Raw genomic sequence first — 22213 nt, 5'->3', positions numbered from 1 at the left:
GGCTATATATAATATAAATATTTATATTTTAAAAAATAATAATATTTTGTCAGTATACACAGGAACTTTTTAATGGCTGTTCATGAAAAAAAAAGAAATTGGGGATCTATATGGTGTAGTTACGACATATCAGCAGGGGTAAACTGGGTCATGCTAACCAGCCAAACTTTTACCCCTTGGTGTAAACTTGACCAGAGTCGATTTACATGACATTGTACACCAGGCGCTTTTTAATTTTATATAAAATTCTCTATTTCAAAATACTGAAATCTTTGAGTGGAGCAAATGGGTTGGTTTTACATGCTTTCATGTACCAATTTACAGGCACTATATAAACAATATACTGATTAAATGTCTCTGAAAGATGTGTAATTCTTGCATTAAGTCCGTTTATTTACAGTATGACATGATTGTCATTGTAACTTTCAGATTTCAGCAAAAGTTTGGCAGATGAAACCATGTTTTTCTTTCCCTCCCAGTCAATATCAAATGATATTGCTGCAACAGAAGGGCAGGAGTTTTTTAAATGCTTTCTTAAAGTCCTCGTTAAATATGGTGTATATTAGCGGATTTATGAGGGAATTGAGATACCCAAGCCAGGTGAGGAAATCTGCAAGCACAGCAGAGGTGCTGCAGGTCGGACAAATATTCACTATCACCTCCTTCAGGAAGAACGGTAACCAACACACCACAAAGGCGCCCAGGATTAGTCCTAGTGTCAAAGCCGCCCGTCTCTCCCTAGCCCCTGGGTTCCTGCGGACCTTGATGAGATTACCCGACGAGGAAGTGCTGCGCATCCTTTCCCCATCTGTTGATGGTTCGGAAAATGACTTCTCGATTGGGCAGAATGTGTCGGGACTGAGGGTGATGTCTTTATCAGAGCTCATTCCTGAAAGCATGACGCTGCTCACTGTCTGTTTGACTAATCGGCTGCTCCCTCGACGGTTACGCAGTGTCTCCGCCGCCTTGTAGATCTTGTAGTAAAGCACCAAAATGAGGGCCAGTGGAATATAGAAAGCTCCAAAAGTGGAGTAGACCGTGAAGGCCACGTGGTCGTGCTCAATCCAGCAGTCCATGACTTCACTCTTCCCATCTTTGTTTTCCACACTTGAGGATTTCCTCCACACTAAAGGTGGTAGAGAGACCAACACAGACAGAGTCCACAGGGAAAAAATGGTTATGATCGCTCTTTTATACGTGCGTTTCTGGGAATACGCCACAGCATCGGTGATGGCGCGGTATCGATCAAGTGCAATGGCAGCCAGGTGTAAAATTGAACAGGTGCAGCATGTAACATCGACACCCAACCATAGGTGGCAAACTATCGGACCAAGAACCCACGTCTCTTCTGCGATGTACACAATGCTGATGGGCATCACTAGAACAGCTACCAGGAGATCTGTCACAGCTAGAGAGCAGATAAGGTAGTTGGCGGGTTGGTGGAGTTTGTGGGTGATCAGGATAGCAGTGATGACCAGGGAGTTGATGGCGGTGGTCGCCACAGCCAGGAAGGAGAGAGTCAGGGAGAGGAGGATCTTGCTGGGACTCATCTGGCTGGCCAAAACATCAGAGAGATCCACAGCTGAGCAATTGCTGGGGTCCATGGTGAACGTATTCGCCATACGGTTGTGACCTGTAAGAGTTAGATAAAGCAAAAGTATGAGCAAGAGCAAAACTCCTTCCGTTCGAAAAATAAAAGACAGTGAGCTTTCAGTTTACATTGATATCAAGGCGTGTGGAAAAAAAAGTCTTAAAGGAGTATTTCACTTTAAAATGAAAATTACCCCATGGATTACATATACATGATTTTATATGACTTTCTTCTTTCAGATGATTACAATCGGAGTTATATTAATAAACACCCTGACGCTTCCGAGCTTTAAAATGGCAGTGGATTGCAACCATCAGGAGGAAGCTCAGAAAAAGTGCATCCATCCTTCATAAAATAACTACACACGGCTCTGACGGGTTAATAAAGGCCAACTGAAGCAAAGAGATGAGTTTGTGTAAGAAAAATATTCATATTTAACACTTCAAACTGATGGTTCCAATCGACTGCCATTGTAAAGCTCGGAAGCGTCAGGGTGTTCATTAATATAACTCCGATTGTATTCGTCTGAAAGAAGAAAGTCATATACACCTAGGATGGCTTGAGGGTAAATCATGGGGTAATTATCATTTTAAAGTGAACTACTCCTTTAAATCAGATAAACCACGATTCTAGTGAATTGGTGTTAACTTCAGGGGTGTTATTTACCAGGTGTTTATTTTAATTAAAACAATTGTAGACAAGCCATTATTTTTCTATTTGTATTATATGAAAAGCACAACGAACAAGATTCAAGGGATTATTTCTTCAATTAAACAAGTACATTTATATGGATATAAAATTGATATGCATGTCATTAATCCTGGAAATAAAATTGTCCCCCTTTTTTAAATATTAACTATGCATGGAGGGCTAGCCTTTATCTTTTATTTTGAAATGCCTTAAATGCATATATTTTATTGTTATAACTTTGTCCCTATTTTAAAATTCATCATAAACAAATATGAAATAATACATTTAAAACTCTAAACCAAGAATTTAATAATCAAAGAATTTCAACATTCATTGTGTGAAAAGTATTTAATAATTTTTGTCCCCTACATTACAACTGTCCTTCAGTTGTGGTGCTTTTTATAGCCATTAAATTAGCTTCAGCAAGACAAAGGAGTTTGCCGTTTTATTTAAAAATGCTGTTTTCATCACAGAATGCTGTTAAACAATATATAATTTAATTGAGTTCAGAAAAAAAGATAGAATTTCTCCTGTTGGACAGTGTTAATAGTGGATAAATTACATAATCTACTGAATATGAAAAGCTTATTTTAAGAGCACTAACTTACAAAAATTTCACAGGCCCTTGCTGAGGAAACAACCAAACTATGTTTATTTTTTAGATATGTTATTTTCAAATGTAAACTCAAGCACTTATTTGGTACAGTCTGCTATGCAATTTTCAAGGTGGCAAATTTGCTTGCCCCCATGTCCAAATTACCCCTTTATATGAGCATAAAACGGTGTTCAGGATTACACTGCTTAAAACTATGCCGGGTTAATATTACTTTTAGTTTTATGTTTTGAGGCATATGCATATTTATGCTTATACATGCCAAGCTAGATGAGAGCATCTTAAAATGTTTACTATTTGTGTCACTACTGTGAAGCTGTAATCTGGCCTTGCAGTAAGATACTGATAACACTGAGAGACATTGGCGCCTCCCAGTCAATCTAATACACCTCACACAAGTTTGGTGATTAATTTTTCACAGTGCAGTGGAAACACACAAGTAAGCACGTCGCCTGCTTAAAAAGCAGGGAATAGATGGCCAACCCTGTCTTTATCAATGCCAAGCCATGCTAGCAGTGTAATCATCCCATGCTATTTTCTCCTGCCAACCACACTTCTCACTTCCAGCTGTTGGTTATTGAGCAGGATCAGACTGTTCTATCAGGCTGTTTAAACACTAATAGCACTCTTCTCTCTAATTATATTGTTTAGAATTAAACCTTTATTGGCACAATAAACACATATTTACCAGCATTAGCTATAAACACTGGCACTACCAAAAAGTGAGCTCCCTTGCTGTCTATTGAAAATGATCTTAGGCACCAACTTTATGCATCATAAAGCTAACACTCCGGACTAAACTTGTATAAAAGTTGATTCCAATAGGGCCTACTCTGACACTAACTAGCATGTCGCTAAGCTGCTCTACGCTAAGGTTGCTTTCACATTTGGTTGTTTGTTTGGTTCGAACTCGAGTTCAACAGTGTTGTATTTTTCTGGGACTGTATGTTAGCGTCAAAGTGTCAAAGATTGTCGCACTTTTATACTAGGTTTTTGTACCTTGAGAAATAGCTATGCTCTCTAATGGCATTACGTCAATCCCGGATCTCAGGAAACGCACACAAATACACAGTTTTACTGAATCATACGTCATTGATAGTGGTTCACTTCAGCGATTTGGATTGTGTTCATGTCAGCAGCAAACCATACCAGAGTTCACATGAACCATACCCCAGACCACCTTTTTAAAGTGGACTCGAGTCGGGACAGGAAAACAGCATTCAAATCATCCAACCTTCATGAACCGACAAACGAACCCGGGTGCACACTAAAAGTGTTAGTATGACAGCAGTTTAAGAGTATAAAAAGTATAAAAATAGTAAAAAAATAAATACCTAGCACATACAAATATTGAGTAAAATAGTGAACTTTCAATTATTTTTTTGCCAAAAAATGTTGTATGTATTAATTTGTATTCCTAATTGGCTTTCATCCATCAATTGGACTTTTGTCTCTAAGCTTGCTGCAGTGTCTTCTGGGATTGTCCTCGGCAAAAGGCACTAGCAATGCTGCCTTGAAATTTTGTCAAAATTAAAAATCTTTTTTTACAAAATCTTCTTTTTGGAAACAACCTTTGCGAAATGAGCATTCTGTTCAGAATCGTATTTCTGCATATGCATCCTAACTGAAATGGAACATCATAAGTGACTTATCTGAAATGTTGTAGACAGCAACAAAGTTGAGCCACACAATAGCACTCCTCATGTGAAGTGCGCAGAATGCTCAACTCACATTTTACTTTAATATAATTTTGTTTCTGTTTCTGTTTGTTTTATTTATGTTAGCAATTAGCATATTGCAAAGCTAATCTTAGAGGTACAAGATTTAGAATCTGGCATTTTTGCTAATGGTGATTTACGGTGCTCAGTTCTGCTTCCAGGTTTTCTGCCAATCACCTGAACCTAAATGTCATGTGACTAATCGCTGATTGACTGATGGCACCTCAACAACACACACAGTCAGACTAGCAGCTAATTTAAGCTGTGTCGAAGGCTGCAGACAGGGAGATATCAAGCCCTCCATAAAGAACCAGTCACTGGTAAAACATCTTAAAACTGACTGTAATTAAAAACTGACAATAGGTCGCTTGCCAAAAAAAAAAAGGTAAAAATACCCAGTTACTTTGGAATGGCCATCAATGGAGAAAGATGCTCTTTGACATCAAATGCAGTTAGAGCATCTACCAACAGGGGCTAATGCAAAACATTGTGCTAAACTGGGGTGCATTTCTCAAACAATAGCGTAACTACCACAGTACATTGCATAGTCGGTAGCTACCTAGTGAAAAAATAGTATACTTAAGCACAATTTATCCGTATGTACTTTAGTAAAACTAAATGTATTTTTAGCACACTATAAATTGGTATACTTAAAGTTTGTTAAGGCAAGACACTACAGGTGAATAGGGTACATTTTTTAACTAGCAGATATCACCATGAAACTTTCCCAGTTGATTACCTACATTAAGAACGACAACTTTTGTTGAATTTATGAGAAATCTACAGACGCAAACAGACAGTGTAGTAAAATAAAGACCTAAATGTGTATTTCTGGCTTTTTTCCCCCACAAGTCTGAAAGAAGATATGTTATTGAAGACAAATATCCAAAAATCTCAAAATTGACCAGTAAAAAAAAAAAAAACATGTTTTTGCCTGCCGTGTGTCTCCCCTTAAATTGGAACAACTAAATTAGTACTAAATGCATTTTAGTTGTCCGAAAGCAGTCCTGAAGTTCAACTAAAGTTGTATGAAATGTATTTGTTTGTGATAAAGTGGAACTATTCCAAGTATGTATACTTGAAGTGTGCCTTTTACTGACATTTTACAGACACCCCCAGACAGTATAATAACTCACTTCTCCAGAGAACATCATTGAAACAGATATATGTAGGCTACATTGTAGGAAATACTACGGACTGGATTTGAACCCGGGTCGCTGATATGCATCACACAAAACTGGGTTTAGGCCTCCTTTGTGTTCTTTCTATTGTTACAAGTAGCCTACTACTATAAGCAAACATAATTTTACATCAATGACAGCACAAATTATATGGATTTAAAGACTGTGAATCGCAGAGAAAAGTCTCAATATAGGCTAATGTAAGCGATGCTTGAAAATAAACGCGAAGCGGCCTGTAGAACATGAACATGCTTTGTTCCCTTTTACCCGAAATGATCTGTCATTAACCCTGAAGGAATCAATTGCATAAACCGGCATAACATGTTAATTATTGTGCACGGAAGAATGTGAACGTGCTTGTGTTTCAGTGTGTGTGGATGGAATAAAAACACCTGTAACATTTCTCTGCAGAATGCATATTGTCTCTTCGCGCTTCTACTCTCAAAGTACTAGCTAATTTATATGCAAAGATGTCAGCCAATCACAGCAGTGGGCGTTTACACTGAAGTCTCACAGCAGAAACGCCCCTTCAAACAGAGCGTTCAAATCAGAGGCTAAAATCAGGCTAGGAAAAAAATTATTTTCTAAATTATGACAATTTTTATGTAAAAATCACACTAACATTATAAGGGCACCCCAACGAAACATTATACAATAATAAAAATAATCCAGTTCACGACCCCTTTAAAGTACCATTAATGGGAAAAGTGTATTAGTACAGTATGCACTGGAGTGTAATATAATTAATAATTAAATTAATAAAAATTAAATTAATAAAACTTCTGATCATGTACGTGGATTTTTTTTCTCTATTTCAAACTGACTATATTGTTATAGTCATTGTTGACTACATATCTTTACTTTTGTAACTTTCCATTTGTATGCAACCATTCAAAATTGTGAAATGAGCTATATAAATAAATTTGAATTGAATTAAACAATACATGATACTCAAAGTGTGGTTGAATTATTGAAACGGTAAAATTAATCATTATAAAACTTACTTCATGATTATGAATTATTGTTTTCTGTAAAATATTTTTATAGATCTCAAATACAGTTCATTGTGTTGTACATTTAATCATAACAGGTCAACAGAAGATTAAACAAAAATAAATGAATGACGTAGTACTTAAATGTTTAACAAATTAAATAATTTTATTTGCACTGTATAGGCAAAAGTTGTGTTCTGCCCTTACAGCACCTGTTAGCAGAAACAAGATGTTCCAGTTCATACCTCACATTTTCTTTGGTTTGATCTGCGATGCTGTTTTGGGAAACGCACCATAAGCATTCTGGGATTGCATGAGAAGCTGCCTTAGAATCTTGCCAAAATAAGGTATCTTAGGAAGAGGTATAATTATGCTGCCTACATGCAATAATCTTCATGCACTTATAATGCTTGAAGTGCTGCCAATGGAGACAGCTCAATAGGTTTTTTAAACAAAGCGTAGGTTAAGCTGAATATCAGATTAGCAGTAATATGTACAGCAGTATTTTAAAGGATTTAATAATGTAAAAATTCACTTTAATTTTGATCTTTACCCAACTTTCATCACTGTCATGCATTTAAAGACCTTTCACTCACAGTAATATTAAACATGGATTCCCGGAGTAGGGCCTATGCAAAACAAGTCATCAGATCTTATTTCAGAAAAATTATTATTTCTCTAAAATTAATATGATAGATAAGAGCCATATTCTACCAAAGAACGAATAACAGGATCCATTCTATGTGTGCAGGCAATAGAGACTTCAAAAAAATCACACCAATAATTTCTTGATTTACACTCTATTAAAAGTATTTGCTTGAAAGTCTTGAATACTTTTAAATCCCTGCATGCCTGGGATGGCAATTCCCCTCCCCAGGGAAGACCAAAGGTAATTGCGAGAAGTTTCAGTGAATATATAAGGTCTCACAGTTCTCTCCCGAAACGACCTACTCAATTCATTCACGGAGCACTAATATGGTACGGCAGATTCGTCAGTTTTTGTTAGTGCTGTGGCATCTTCAGCTCTGACACATGTTCCCAGAGTAAATTAGCGAATCAAAAACAAGTAAACAAATATGGTGATTCAGAAAACACTAAACGATGTGTGAATTTTTTGGAAAATTATTAGTTTAGACTTTTTTATGTATTCCAAATGCGGATGCTCTAAATGAAACATTTAACATGAAACCATGTGACTCACTTCTTAGTGAAATAGTATTTTCAATGCGAAAAATGTAGGGAAAGGTCTTCATTCTATCAATTTTTGATTGGATTGGATCATGAGAAATGGTTGTTACAAATCAGAATGAAGCCAGGTGGTCGGAGAGGGGAGGGGTTGAAAGGTAAGAGGGATTAATAAAGACGGACGAAAAGGAAAGTCATTTCAGAGCAGGAGCAAGCTATTTCATTTTGATAAAAGATGACAAAGCAATTTTATTTCTTACAACAAGGTGCAGTGATTTATGTATCATGCAAAATAACACCAGCAATGTGTATTAAAAAAGTAAATAGGGTAAATTATAACTATGCTGGCACCTGTGTATTGGGGATGGGAGATATCCTGTAAATAAAATTTAGGCAGATACTATTAGGCCTATGAATAATTGGTGCAAATATATATATATATATATATATATATATATATATATATATATATATATATATATTGCTATGTAGGCTACGTAAGATGCCATTTGAACAAAGTGTAAGTATATATACTTAGCGTATTGTAATATAAAACATTATACAACTATAACAATATATTCAATGCATATTTATTAAAATCATAAATGGATTATTATTGGGTACTTCCTTGTTCCTAGCCCACCCCTACAACTACCCCTACCCTTAACCTGCTGATCAGTATATGTATCCCCAAGAAGGGAGCTGCACATGCCGCGATCGAAATATCAGCCCACCCAAACAACAAGGACACCACATTCAATTTCAATTTACCCATAATACTTGTTAAACTTAGCTTTGAGCACTTTATTTCCACTTTTAGAACATGTTCTTCATTGTTATATAAGATAAATGCCACTTAGCTGATATATGATGGAAAAGAGGAGAATAATGGAATCATGCGAATTCAAAGTCAGGTCTGTTGTGTCAAGAACTAGATCCACTATCCTTAAAGGTGCAGTAAGCGATTTCTGAAAAAAATGCTGTTGAAAGTGATTCAGACCGAGCACCACAAAAAACGTAGCCAATCAGCAGTATACACTCATGATGGGGGAGGACAGAGAGTGAGCAAGAGGGAGATTTGAAGAAATACTGTTGAAAAAGAGATGGCTGAGAGACTCAAAAGAGAAAATGTCAGAGGAATATCACTGGATAAAGAAGGGTTATGATCAGGCAAGAGCTTTAAAACCCACGTTAAAATTAGAAAAGCTTTCCAGCCCTGGAGAGACCTAAGCCGGAAGGCCTGAAAACGGACGCTGAGGTTGCGTTGTTTCTACTCCATATGTGACTAACATTCGTGTGTGCTGCTCGCGACTAACAACAAACTCTTGCTTGCATACTCGTGTACTCCAGGTTTTTCCTTGTCGTTCGTTCGTCATCTTCGCTTTATTTTGCTTCGCTTCTGCTATGATAAAGAGGCATCCACTCTTGCATTGCATGTTCGTGCGTTTTGGGGCCAGTCCAATGAAGGGAGTAATGTGTTTGTTTGGGGTGATTTCAAATGTCTACAGTGTTCAACAATGATTCTGAGAAACTGGACTCTTAAAACATAAGCACACGCATAGCCGCGGGATGTATTTTGAGCAGGGGTGGCTGAGTGTGGGGTGGGGGGATGCTCGTTGCCTCTGTTATCAGTGACGGAAGGCAACAGTGTTCTCTTGGCGCTCGTGCGCGCAATGTCTTCACACAGACGAACGCTTCAATCTATCCTGTCAATTTAACACTGTTGCGGAGACACATTTTATTCGCTCCAGTAAAATCACAAAACAAAATGCACACAAATGTGTCCCTGCTCTTGATATCAAATCACTGATGATCCGTTTAAATGAGAGAAAAAAAGCTTTACAAGGTGAAAGATCGTGTATTTTCAATCATCTTTAGTCAGATGCATTTACATTGTGACTGTGCCTCAGATGCAATCAACTCTATCTGTGTCTGTAAAGGTGTGAACCAAATGGCCCATTCAGACGTATGGCCCATAGAAACTGATGGGTGTGAATGACAAAGAAACAAGATTGCTCAGAGTAGATTGCAGTGTAGATAAATCTCCTGTGGGAGGTCCTAACAGCTTTCTGTTGTATGCAGCCCTTTTGTCTTCAAGTTCTGTCACACAGGCAGACATTCTTCGAAGGCCTACACGCTAACATCACTGCTGAAGAACTGTGCTACACTACTACCTTCAATAAATTATTCTCCCCACAAGAAGTCTGGTCAAGCTTACTTATTTTATGTATTAGAGAAATCTAATACATTGGCGAGCCACCCTATCGACCGCTTGGCCAAATACAGCAAAATCTAACAAAGGGCGGACTAGAGCCCAGAACATCTGGCACGCTTAAAGGGATAGTTCACCCAAAAGTGAAAATTCTGTCATTAATTACTCACCCTCATGTCGTTTCAACCCCGTAAGACCATTAATCTTCGGAACACAAATTAAGATATTTTTGATGTTGACAGCTATTTAATTAACCATTGGAAAGGAATGAAAGTTATCGTTAAAATAGTCCATGTGATTCAAGTGGTTCAACCTTAAAGGAACACTCCGACTTTTTGGGACTTTAGCCTATTCAACGTATCCCCCAGAGTTAGATAAGTCCATACATACCTTTTTCATCTCCGTGCGTGCTATAAGTCTGTTTGACGCACCCACCGCTAGCCTAGCTTAGCACAAAGACTGGATGTAAATGGTTGCAGCTAGCATACTAATCCAAATAAGTGACAAAATAACGCAAACATTTTCCTATTTACATGTTGTGATTTATATAGTCACGGAGTGTGCAAAAAACAAAGTCACATGAAACACAGACATATGTTAACCGTATAAATACTGGGAACTATATTCCCTGAATATAGGGCGGAGTGATAACCGCAGCGCACCTGAGACGCGCTCTGAACGAACTCTCTGCTCCTCACCACGGCATGTCTCAGGTGCTGCGGTTATCACTCCGCCCAAGTAGCAGTGCTTCGCCTTCAGAGAATATAGTTCCCAGTATTTATACGGTTAAAATATGTCTGTGTCTCATTTGACTTTGTTTTTTGTACACTCTGTGACTATACAAATCACAACATGTAAATAGGAAAATGATTGCGTTATTTTGTCACTTATTTGGATTAGTATGCTAGCTGCAACCATTTACATCCAGTCTTTGTGCTAAGCTAGGCTAGCGGTGGGTGCGTCAAACAGACTCAAAGCACACACGGAGATGAAAAAGGTATGTATGGACTTATCTAACTCTGGGGGATAAGTTGAATAGGATAAAGTCCCAAAAAGTCGGAGTGTTCCTTTAATTTTATGAAGTGACGAGAATACTTTTTGTGCGCCAAAAAAAATTTCAGAGGTCAGGCACCAAGACGTGTGCCTGACCTCTGTGAATTTTACCACCAGACCATTAGGACAAACAAATTATTCAAATGGCTTTATTATCTAATTGAAATACTCTCGAGCCTAACAATATATTGTAGTAAGGATGAACGATCACATTAAACACGTTTAATGGCAATAAATTAAAGGGGTCATGACATGGGTTTTTTATTTTATTATTATATTCCCTTAGGTGCAATTATAGTATTACTATAGTTTTTTTTACAAAAAACTTTTAAAATGTAGTGATTTATGACCTTTTCCCACCCTGTTTCTCATCCTCTGATTCAAACAGTCTGTTTTGGGGGTGTTTCCCCTTTAAGAGTTCAGTGTTAACGCCCACTGTTATGATTGGCTAACGTCAGTGCCTATGCATCAATTATTAACGCCCACAGCCAGAACATTTGCGGATTCGGCGTATTTAAAAAGTAGTTTAAAGTTTTAAATACATTACTTACAGTTTGCGTCGTCGTTGTTGAGCCCAGAATAGTCGGCACGGACTTATCTTTGAGCAACAGTTTTCTGGCAAAGCCAGCATCATTTTGGGATTTGTTCTCAAAACAGAACAAACGCTTAAATTAACACTGCCGTGACTGAGACGTCCGCAAAAAATAAAGTCCATCCATTTTTCCCTGACGACTGGATCTTTCGCAGCGTATTCAAAGATGTTGTTTGTCCACAGCCAGGAACAGCACATCTGCGGCATCGTAATTTCCCTGTACACAGACCCACTCACTGTCCGTCGACTGAACACTTGTGAGGCGCACAGCGCGCGGGCGCGACAATGATACGAAATGAGCGTAGTTGTCTTGCGCTTAAAGCGTAGTTGTCTTGTGCTAGAGGCGGTCATATGCAAACACTGGTACGTCACTTCACACCGTGACGTCACTTCTTACCATGGATCCAGAACGAGCTGTATTTAGAGCTTGATTAAATAAATGATTTGTTTATAATGGGGAGGACGTCTTAAGCTATGAAACTTGCAGGACGTTTTAATGGTACAAAGACCTCTTATATACCAAAAGATCAAGGCAAATTTGGTTTCTCATGTCATGACCCCTTTAAACTCAATGGGCCTCATTCACCAACCATTCTTATGAAGAAATGTGTTCTTAAACCCCACTATACACACTTTTTACGAAGATTCTGACATTTACTAATGTTTTCTTATCTTGGATTTGTTCTTAGCTAAGAACAAAATCTACGCACACTCAAGAGTACTCTTATGCACATTTGAGTGATGACAGTTTGCTCCAAATAATTGGTTACTGCATTTTATTTAATTCTGCAGTCGTTTACACTGATAGTATTGTACTGTAATGTATTTCTGATCATTTGTTGAAGAAAAAAAACTCATAAAAGAAACACTAACACTGCAATTTACGTGGGATTCATCAATCCTAAGAACACAAGAACAACATGTCATGAATCCGACGTAGACTTTTCTTAGGAAGTTTATTAAGTACAAAGTTAAGAAAATTCTTAGGAAGATATTGGTGAATGAGGCCCAATGATTGCTCGACATAGCCTACTAATATTATTATTTGCGTAATATTATTTTTTGTTTATTATTAGGCTACATAGGGTTACATTACTTGCCCACCGTCGTTTTGCATTTTCATATAAATAAAATAAATTTGGTTCAACGGACGTTACAGTTATAAAGAGAAGCAGAGCCGCAGGAGTCACATGACAAGAGTGAGGGGTGATGACTGACAGGACGATGGCGTAGGCAAAAGCGCAAGTTGGTTTTTGTTTTTATAAAAAAAAAAAAAAGAACCACAAACTAAGCATTCGTTTTAAACTAATGTAAGGGGATTTTATTTTTTGTGGGCTCCAAGCCAGGGGATGCTGCAGCATCTTATTTCCCGTGGTACTGCATTTACTGCATGCCATGTCGTAATTACTGTAACTGTTCTAACTTGTAAAAAGCATTCATTTGATCATAGAACTTGTAATTATAACTGTAGACTCGTATTTTTCTGAGAGCTACAACTTGTACCACATGGCCGTCATGCAAGCACTGCAGATTTATTTTGGAGATATGCTGCATTCATACCATCTCGTAGTTACCGTAAAAAGCTCTGTATGCTTTTGAATCGCTCTCGCTGTACTTTGATGTCATACACTGATCAGTCTGCACAGCGCCGCTTCAAGTCGAACACAGCTTGGCTGCATCCAAAAACTTTAGCCAGCTGATTTGTTGCCAAGTTATCAAGCAATGACTTTGCAGTTTCAATGACTGAAAATGATTTCGGACAAACTTCTGAGACAGAATAATAGTTATAGATATAGATATACTGAAATATACAGTAAAATAGAGCGAGCTTTGACACTAAGCAAATATTTTATTATTACAATAGTAATTTCTCACAAGAAATGACATCAAAGGCGAGCAACATTGGGCAGAAACATACATTTACACACAAACTGACCACCAACTGCAACTTTCAGATGCCATCTTTATTTATTTAGCTGGCACAGATAAAGCACAGGATTGTGGGATATCAAAGGCAGCGAAGGACACATCTATGCTGCCTTCAAAAATTGATCAGATGAAGGTATCTCAGGAGACAGGAAGTAAAGGTTAAAGCAAACACTGGGTTAAAAACAACCCAATTTGGGTTATTTTCAACCCATGGGCTGCGTAAATATAGGTCAGATCACATGTTTGGTTAATTTTGCCAAGCAAATTTGGTTGTTTAATTAACCGAGCATAATGGATTGACTTAACCCAGCATAGTTATACAGTTTTACTATAATACTAGCTTTTTATTTACTTCACATGCATTAATGTCTACGGATTAGCTTAAATTACTAAAATAACTAAACTTTTAAAAAATATTCGCTACAACCACTGTTGCATGATAATTTATTTATTTTCAGTAAAGTACATTTTATATATTTTTTAATACATATTGGCAACATTTAAGCTCGTTTAACAAATATTAGAAGTAAAAATTAAACATTAACAAGTAATTAAAGTGTAATCGACCAGACTCTAGGCTATTGTCCCATTTCCACCGTAACGGTGCTGGACCTCTTGCCGGAACTTGAATAATGTTCAGCAGGGGAACTTAAGAACGCCGCCCTGTGTATTTTGCCAAAATATGCGGTGACGGGCTCCATAACCTCTCCATAAAAATTCAGTGTATAGTTCTGACAACATATTTTAAAATAATGTGTATATTCTGTGTCGTAAAATTTGATAAGGCATCAGGCATCCATTACGCAAAAATATCGACGCGGCACTCATTTAGGTGAGTTTACATCGCACCCTTATATGTTGCTTTGCATGAAGTGAAAAGATACAGCACAATAACGAATTTATAGATAAAATAAAATGTACACAAACCTGTATTTTACCGAAGACATGCACCATTTTGACGGAGCTGCACTGCTCTCTCCTGAAGAGGTTGCAAAAAGCCTGCGATATATAACTCAACCCCTATTTGTTATATTTGACCCAGGATCCAGGTAACACAAAAACTACCTAAACATTGGGTTGTTACATCTGACCCATGATCTGGGTTACACAAAAATCTAAATACTGAACAAATAGGCTAACCTAAAAAAATACCCAAAAGGCTCAAAACAGCTCCCAAGTATAGCGTCACATGTTGTCATGTCTTAATGAAAATTATTTAACAAAGTTCGGAAGGAGCATGTTCAGGTAATACAACCAATCAGTGCAAGAGGAAGCCGATATAGCTATATATAGCTGTCCTCCACCTCTGTCCCACGACAGTTTCACTGCATTTGGCCCTGCCCATTTGTTGTCAAGTCAAAGTCAAGAGCTTATCCTTCGTCTCCGCTGAACCTCCTCCACAATCTGCCGATCCAAGGAATCTCCACCCATCAACACCATTGCCCCTGCCTTCAACTCAGGGGCGTCGGTTTATACAATCCACTCCATGTACTCCAAGATGCAGAGGACTTCCCCTTCCCCCGCCGTCTAGACACCATTTTCCTCCGCGTTTACCTCCACTACGGTCCATCCAACCATCCCTGACATAGGAAAATGGACGATCAAAGGGCTGATAAAAGCCCTGATGAACTCAGATTTCACTTTCTCTTGTAGATTATTTAAAGTAGAATTATACAACCTGTATGTCTCTCTCCAATCTACTTTACCCTTCGGGGCCTACCCCTCCGATGGTGCAAGCAATTTCACCCAAAGCTCCCGTTGGACGATACAAGGGCTCCCCGGGTCGAACGGCTAAAGTAAAATCCAAATCAATTTCTAATCTTGCGCCATACAATAAAGCTAGCCATGGTCAACTGCTGGTGGGGCTTACCAAGGGGGTAAACCATCAGCTGGAAACCGAAGCTTCCCCGGGGGCCGCCATTGATTAGCAGACCATCACCTGCTGTTAGCATTCCATTGACTCCCATTCATTTTGGCGTCACTTTGACAGCGAATATCTTTACATCTGAGGCGTTTAAAGACTCCATTTGTCCATTATTTATTTCTAAAGAAACATGACAATGTATAAAAGGCTCCATTACCTTGTACGATATGGCCCTGTAGAGGCAGTTTTTGTAAAAAATAGGCTAACGATTGCGTCATAACTCGACTCTCTGTCGCACAGTAGAGAAATTACCGTATAGACAGGAGGAGAAGCTAAAGGAGGATAAAGTCAAGGGAGAAGCCCATATAGGGAGTCATAAAGTTGCTCCTGCTGCTAGCTCATGGACAGCTAATACTCACACTCTCCATCTCTGCGAGATTCGGAAGGGAATGATTCAGATTTCTCTTGGTACAGCTACTAGAAGACTTACAACTGTCAGACAGGTTGCTCACGTCACATCTACGTCGTCAAGCTTAGTTTGAGCCTGCGCACTACGCTCAGCGATCAGGAAGTGAGTGCTTCTAATTGACTTCACTTTTCTCCGTTGAAACCTATGGGGTCGCTGTGTCCATTTCTTATACTGTCTATGGGGCTTACTCGTCCGATGCCGCAAGCATTTCAAGCTCCAGTCAGATTCTGCAAGGGCCCTCCGAGTTGAATGGTCAAGCTTGATTTTGCGAAACTGTCTCGTGCCCTTTTTTTTGGGGGGGGGGGTTAATCTCATTTCGGTTTCCGGTTGCTGTCCTGCTCTTGCTTTTTGGGGAGTAGCCTACTCTGGGTTTGAGTAAAATTTTGACAGCACAACAAAAATAAGCATAATTTACTATCTGGTTTCTTGTACGTGTGAAATCATGAAATAAAGTAGGGGATAGTTCACTTCCTACTATGGAAGTCAATGGGACCAGTTAACTGTTTGGTTACTGACATTCTTCAAAATATCTTCCTTTGTGTTAAGCAGAAGAAAGAAATTAATACAGTTTGAAACAAAATGATGACAGAATTTTCATTTTAAAGTGAACTATCCCTTTAAGGAAGTAAGGGAGGAGCACGTTCAGGTAATCCAACCAATCATCAGAAGAGGAAGCCGGTATATATATCCGTCCCTCACCTGTCAGCGACAGTCTAACTAATTTACTATATCTGATTTCATGTAGGTGAACTAGCAAATTTACAGGTATTTTTTTCTTTCGTTTTCGTTAGTGTAAATATACATTGCCAACGAGACAAGCTATATGCACTTAGTTTAAGACACTTATATTTTTTCAACCTATTACTAAATGAGCACAGAAGGCACAATATTTTAATTAATTAATATAAATAATTATAACCGTAATTAGCAATAAACATCAATATTTACCTAGGGAACAGGGTTTTGGCGCAGATGCAACTAATATGCAACTTCTCACCGGCATGTGATGCACCAGTTTCATCGGCTCGTCGCAGATATTAGTAAACAGGTAGTTAAAGGGCAGTGGTTGAAATTATTTTGTCTATTCATATTGACGTCAATAAGGAATGTAATTTCACAGGAAGAGTAAGTTATTACATTTGATTAAATATTACAGAGACTTTTTTCTTTTTCTTTTGAATATCGTGCACCAATGAATTATTTACATTGAGACAGTACTGTGGATAAAAAAATGTAATAGCATCAATTTTAAGTATCAGAATTCCATTTTTCCAAGGAGAACGTTTTACGCATTAAGTTTAATTCTTCTCAATGCATGATGTTACCATCTGGATGTTGGAATTTCACTCAGGAAATGTGAGATTTTAAACAAACTTAAGAATTGTGCCTTGGAGTAGGATACATAAATCTTATGCAACACGTCTTAAGAGGTTATGCAATTTTTCGCAATTTCTGCTTCAGAGAGCAAACAACAACAGACTGTCACAGAGAGATATCAGAACACATTGCCAGATGCAGAATGACTGAAGATCCGTCCTACTCAAACTTTCAGCAGTGGCTGTGCCAAAAAGCCTTCTGGGTGTTGGACCGGTGACGGCACTTCAGGCTGGAGGCAGCCTGGTTGTGACATTCCCTTTAATACTGTTCAAGGCTCTACTACTTCTTTCCAAAGTCATGTCTTGGACACAAAGAACAGATAATACAGGACTAGTCTCAGTCCAGTGGGAATGTCTCTAAATGAAGTCATGGTGTGGATGTTTGTACACATAGGGCCACCTGTGCCGCCTACAGGTGTCGTCTGAACTTGATTCAGATGGAAGTCAACAGATGGAATGCTTCTGGGCACTAAAATCGTATGGGCACAATCACAAGATCATTACAGGCTGTCTGACCGCATGGCCTCAATCAATAACGCCGCAATCGAGTTGGAAGTGCATCAAACACACTCTTGTTCTTTACCTTCAGAAACAAAGCAGATGTAATTGGTTCAATTTGCATGGCTGACAGTTCTCAGCAACGTCCAATTAGCTGGAGTGTGTGAGGTGCTAAAAAGATCTGTTGAAGTTTTGGTTAAATTAACTCTGGTCAATTGATATTTCCCGGATAAAAAAAATTCAGTGCGAACTATTCATTAGGTATTCAGTTGTTTATGATACATAGCAGTTTTTTAGCCGAAATGTCGAAGCTTATTTACGTATTATGGGTTCAAAGCACACTCAAAACAGCCCAAGCCAACGATGCACCAAAACAATTAAATATTTAATTATAAGTCTCCAAATATTTAATGCAAAATTAGAAGATATCCACTCATAACAAATTAAATAAATAAAAAGAAACAAATCCCCATTATTCAAACTCATTTATTTGCACACCAAAAGCACCCCATTGGAGATTTGGGTAATTATTTTGCTTCTTAGAAGGAATTTCATTTTGTTTTAATTTCACTGTTTACTTGGCTCATGGGATATTTCATACTCCACTACATGCACACAGTCACACTATCAAAACCCTATTCTTCATCCAGTAATTGAATCTCCATAGGGTGTGCATTCAGAGAATTAATGAGAACTAAATGTCAATCATGTCGTGCCAATACAGTGTCTGGTGGCGATGGATATCTGGAGGAAGCGAGCGAGAGGAGTTGGTGTTCTACCAGTCTGAAATAAGAAATTAATAAATCGGGGACTCCTGGTCAGAATGATGCCGTCATGCCCCATATCAACAATATCTGTATATTTTAAGACATGTCAGTGCAAGTTGCTTTCAGTTAAGACAGCTCAAACATGCAGTTTAGTCTGGGACTAGGCTTACGCCTTGTGTGAAACCGGCCATTAATTCTTATATTAATTTTTTTTTTTTTTAACTATTTTGAACAGTAAGACAAATTGTCAGCTGTACCTGTATATTATTATTAGTATCAGTGTTATTATCATCCATGTCATCTTTTGAAAAATCTTTATTTTAAGCAGTCAAATTGCAATCAGTATATTTTACCGTTGGCCCTGTGCTCATAATAATGGTTATAAGGAACAAAATGTACCTGACTGGCCCTGAATTAAATATGAGACAACATAGGGCATCTGCCTATAGGCCAAAGGCAAAGGTGCAGGACTGGCAGAGATAAGGATGGCAGTCCTTCTATCAATATGCACAGCATGTATATCAGGTTTTAATTTTTAAAACCTAAAAACAAATATCTGAGACTATAATTTGTATTCTCAGAGGATACAAAGATATAGGAGAGGATCTTGTTATTTTTTTTAAGAAGCTCTGAATTGTAATTTATCATGTATTCTGCCCCAGAGCTGTTTTTTTGCATCACAGAGTCACAGCGCAGCTCTGGAATAACTTGACGGGGACAACCAAAACAGTGTCAGCCCTATTTATTTATTTTTTTTTATTTTTTTTAAGATGTTGATGAATACAGTCTGTCTCTATACTACATATTGTTTTCTGGGGGAGTATTTTCCCCTGCCTGATCGGCATGCATTCCCCTGGTGTTATGAATATATACAAATTGATATTTTTACAGTTTTTTGGTAACACTTTATAATAACTTTCATTAAATAATTAACAAACATTATATAATGGTTAATGGATCATTAGTTAATAGCTATATATTCACATAGCAAGAAATATGAGATAGTGCTTGTTCTTTACTAACGAACTTATTAAACAATATGATTACCAGATCATTACAAGATGGCATTAACAAATAAGCTTTTAAATTGTAAAATGCATCATCATATGAACTGAAAGTTAAATGACAATGCTAACACATCATTAAACTTCAATTCATCATTACCAAATGCCCTTTTTTACATTTACAAATGTACAAATTTAAAAAAAATGTTGACCTAGACGGAAAATTGAACAATATAAGAATGGCCGGTGCCACTTTATATTAGGTGACTTTAATTATGTATTTGCGTCAAAAAAAGTATTGTGTTCCTGTTAAATTCCAAAACACTTGCTTCTATGAGGTGTGATACGGGTAAGGCTAGGGACAGGTTTGGTGGTGTAGGTTTAAGGGTTGGTTAAGGGGTGAACAGTGTAGGCTACAGGGTTCAATTAAGGGGACATGGTTCAAACTATTATATTATTGTTTTGATAAATGAACAGTGAAGTGAACATTATTGTGAAACATATTATTTGTTTTCTCCTGTTGATACGATTCAAGGAATATCCTCTATATGGATATATACAAAGTGTCGTGGTGATAAAAATATGTTTTGCGCCCAAATTACAATTATTTGTGTTGTTTATCAAGCATTTAGTTAAACTTAACTAACAGCCCTTTACAGAGAAGTTTAAAGAAATGTGTTAGGATTCGGATACATTAACAAATACGATTTTAATAATTGTATAACATCTGTTTAAATTTGTAGATAAGAAATATACCAATTTAAAATGTAATTACATTTGTAAGCATACCAATTTATATAAAATAATGGTCTGTTAATCAATAAGTAATGTTTAATAAGTTCATTAGTAGAAATTAACAAACACATTATCACATGTTTCTATGTGAATATATATTAACTTGGGCTGTTGAGTAATATACAGTTTGTTATTACCTATCTATCTATATATAAAATAATATATTATTACAAAACAATAATATATTATACAATACATAAATATTTTATATATATTATTTTTAGCTAAGCATTCACACATTTTAGCCCATTATTCAAGTTAGTAAGTAAATAATAAAGTATATAAATAATCCATATGGCCATACATTTCATGACAGTAAAAATAGTAAAGTATAAATGGATACAAATGAGAGCAGAACATTTGTAAAGAGAGACCATTGGTAATTTGTAATATGTCAACCATTTAAATGGGAGTAGAATTTATTTGGCAAGAAGATGTACAACATCTACAAGAACTCAACTGAATAATATAAGCTATAAAGAAGCCAAAGAAGAAGCCAGAAGCTAAATAATTCCTTGTCATCATTTTCTGTATTCTCTTGGACCAAAACCATGATGGAACCCTGTGCTCATACTGTGCTTTCATTGTCTACTTTGGTTGGAGCAATACATAATCATGAATTCATTTAGGCTTAAGATTTTCTATGTACGTTTAAATAAATAAATACATAAATAGAAAGGTTAATTGAACAGTAATTCCAGATGACTCTTAAAATATTTGTCAATATGTTAGCCTATATATAGCCTACACATCATAAGATACAAACACACTTCGGAAAACAGGTGGTCAACCTCATTTGGTATTTGACTTACCTTTAGTGATTCCAAAGAGGAAGTCTTCGATTCAGCACGATTTCCCTGGATAAAAATTCCCTACACGGAATTCCCTGACGGAACTGTGAGATGTCGGTGTCGGTGTTTGGAGCTGCGTGTGACTGCTGTAGTTTAATGCTTCTGATGAGATGAGAGCGCGAGCGACTCATCTAGTGCGTGGGAGCCGCGCGCCGTGGTGCGCTTGACAGGTGCTTAATGAGAGGGACGGTAGGCACTGTTTTAGAGAAGAATTACTCAGCAATTACATCCAATGAGTCCAGTTTAACGTGAGCACGACTCACTCACGTCAAGATTTTCCTACTAGCCTACTTTCTTTTTGACCAAATAAAAAAATAATTAGGGGAAATTAATTACTATAGTTTCCCAAGTAGGGCCTACATTTTACAGTTTATTTGAATATAGTGTTTTATAAGATATATGTGTTGTTGTAGTGATTATTATTATTATTGCTATCCAAGGTCCTCCAGGGTGGTTCAATAGACTGATTCATTTTCAGCCACCTTCTGCAATCTGGCTGTTATGTAACCGGTGAAGCTCAGACACTCAGACCTCAACAAGCAGAACAGATCCCACCAAATATCAGCACACTCAATAAATGACAGGGTTCATGCTTCATGACAGCCAGCAGTGCATAATAAAAATAAACCCTGGAAGGTCTAGAGCACATGGATAATGCATTCTAAGATATGTGCATATTTACCCAAGAGGGAGATGGAGGGAAGATTGCGTCTTAATAGAGGCAAACGAAACTGTGATTGGTCAGGATGTTTTGCTCACATCAAAAGTTTTGCAGCATGTTGAAAGAGGAAATATAGAGGATGGGAGGTCAGAGAGGCAGGGAATTGGATTTC

At 37.4% G+C, this 22213-nt stretch overlaps 1 protein-coding gene across 1 annotated transcript; it reads right to left on the bottom strand.

Moving 5' to 3' along the window:
- Window positions 1–324: 324 nt before the first annotated feature.
- Window positions 325–21444, bottom strand: htr1fb (5-hydroxytryptamine (serotonin) receptor 1Fb). Its single transcript, XM_079615040.1, has 2 exons — window positions 21342–21444; window positions 325–1633 (listed from the first exon to the last, which is right to left on the bottom strand). Exon 2 carries the CDS (start codon window positions 1620–1622, stop codon window positions 486–488), a length of 1137 nt encoding a protein of 378 aa, XP_079471166.1. The 5' UTR covers window positions 1623–1633; window positions 21342–21444; the 3' UTR covers window positions 325–485.
- Between the last annotated feature and the right edge of the window lie 769 nt (window positions 21445–22213).

The sequence above is a fragment of the Phoxinus phoxinus genome (assembly GCF_949152265.1).
Source record: "Phoxinus phoxinus genome assembly, chromosome: 6".
Lineage (NCBI taxonomy): Eukaryota > Metazoa > Chordata > Actinopteri > Cypriniformes > Leuciscidae > Phoxinus > Phoxinus phoxinus.
The sequence above is the reverse complement of the archived record's forward strand: the minus strand, read 5'-3'. Positions and strand labels throughout refer to the sequence as shown.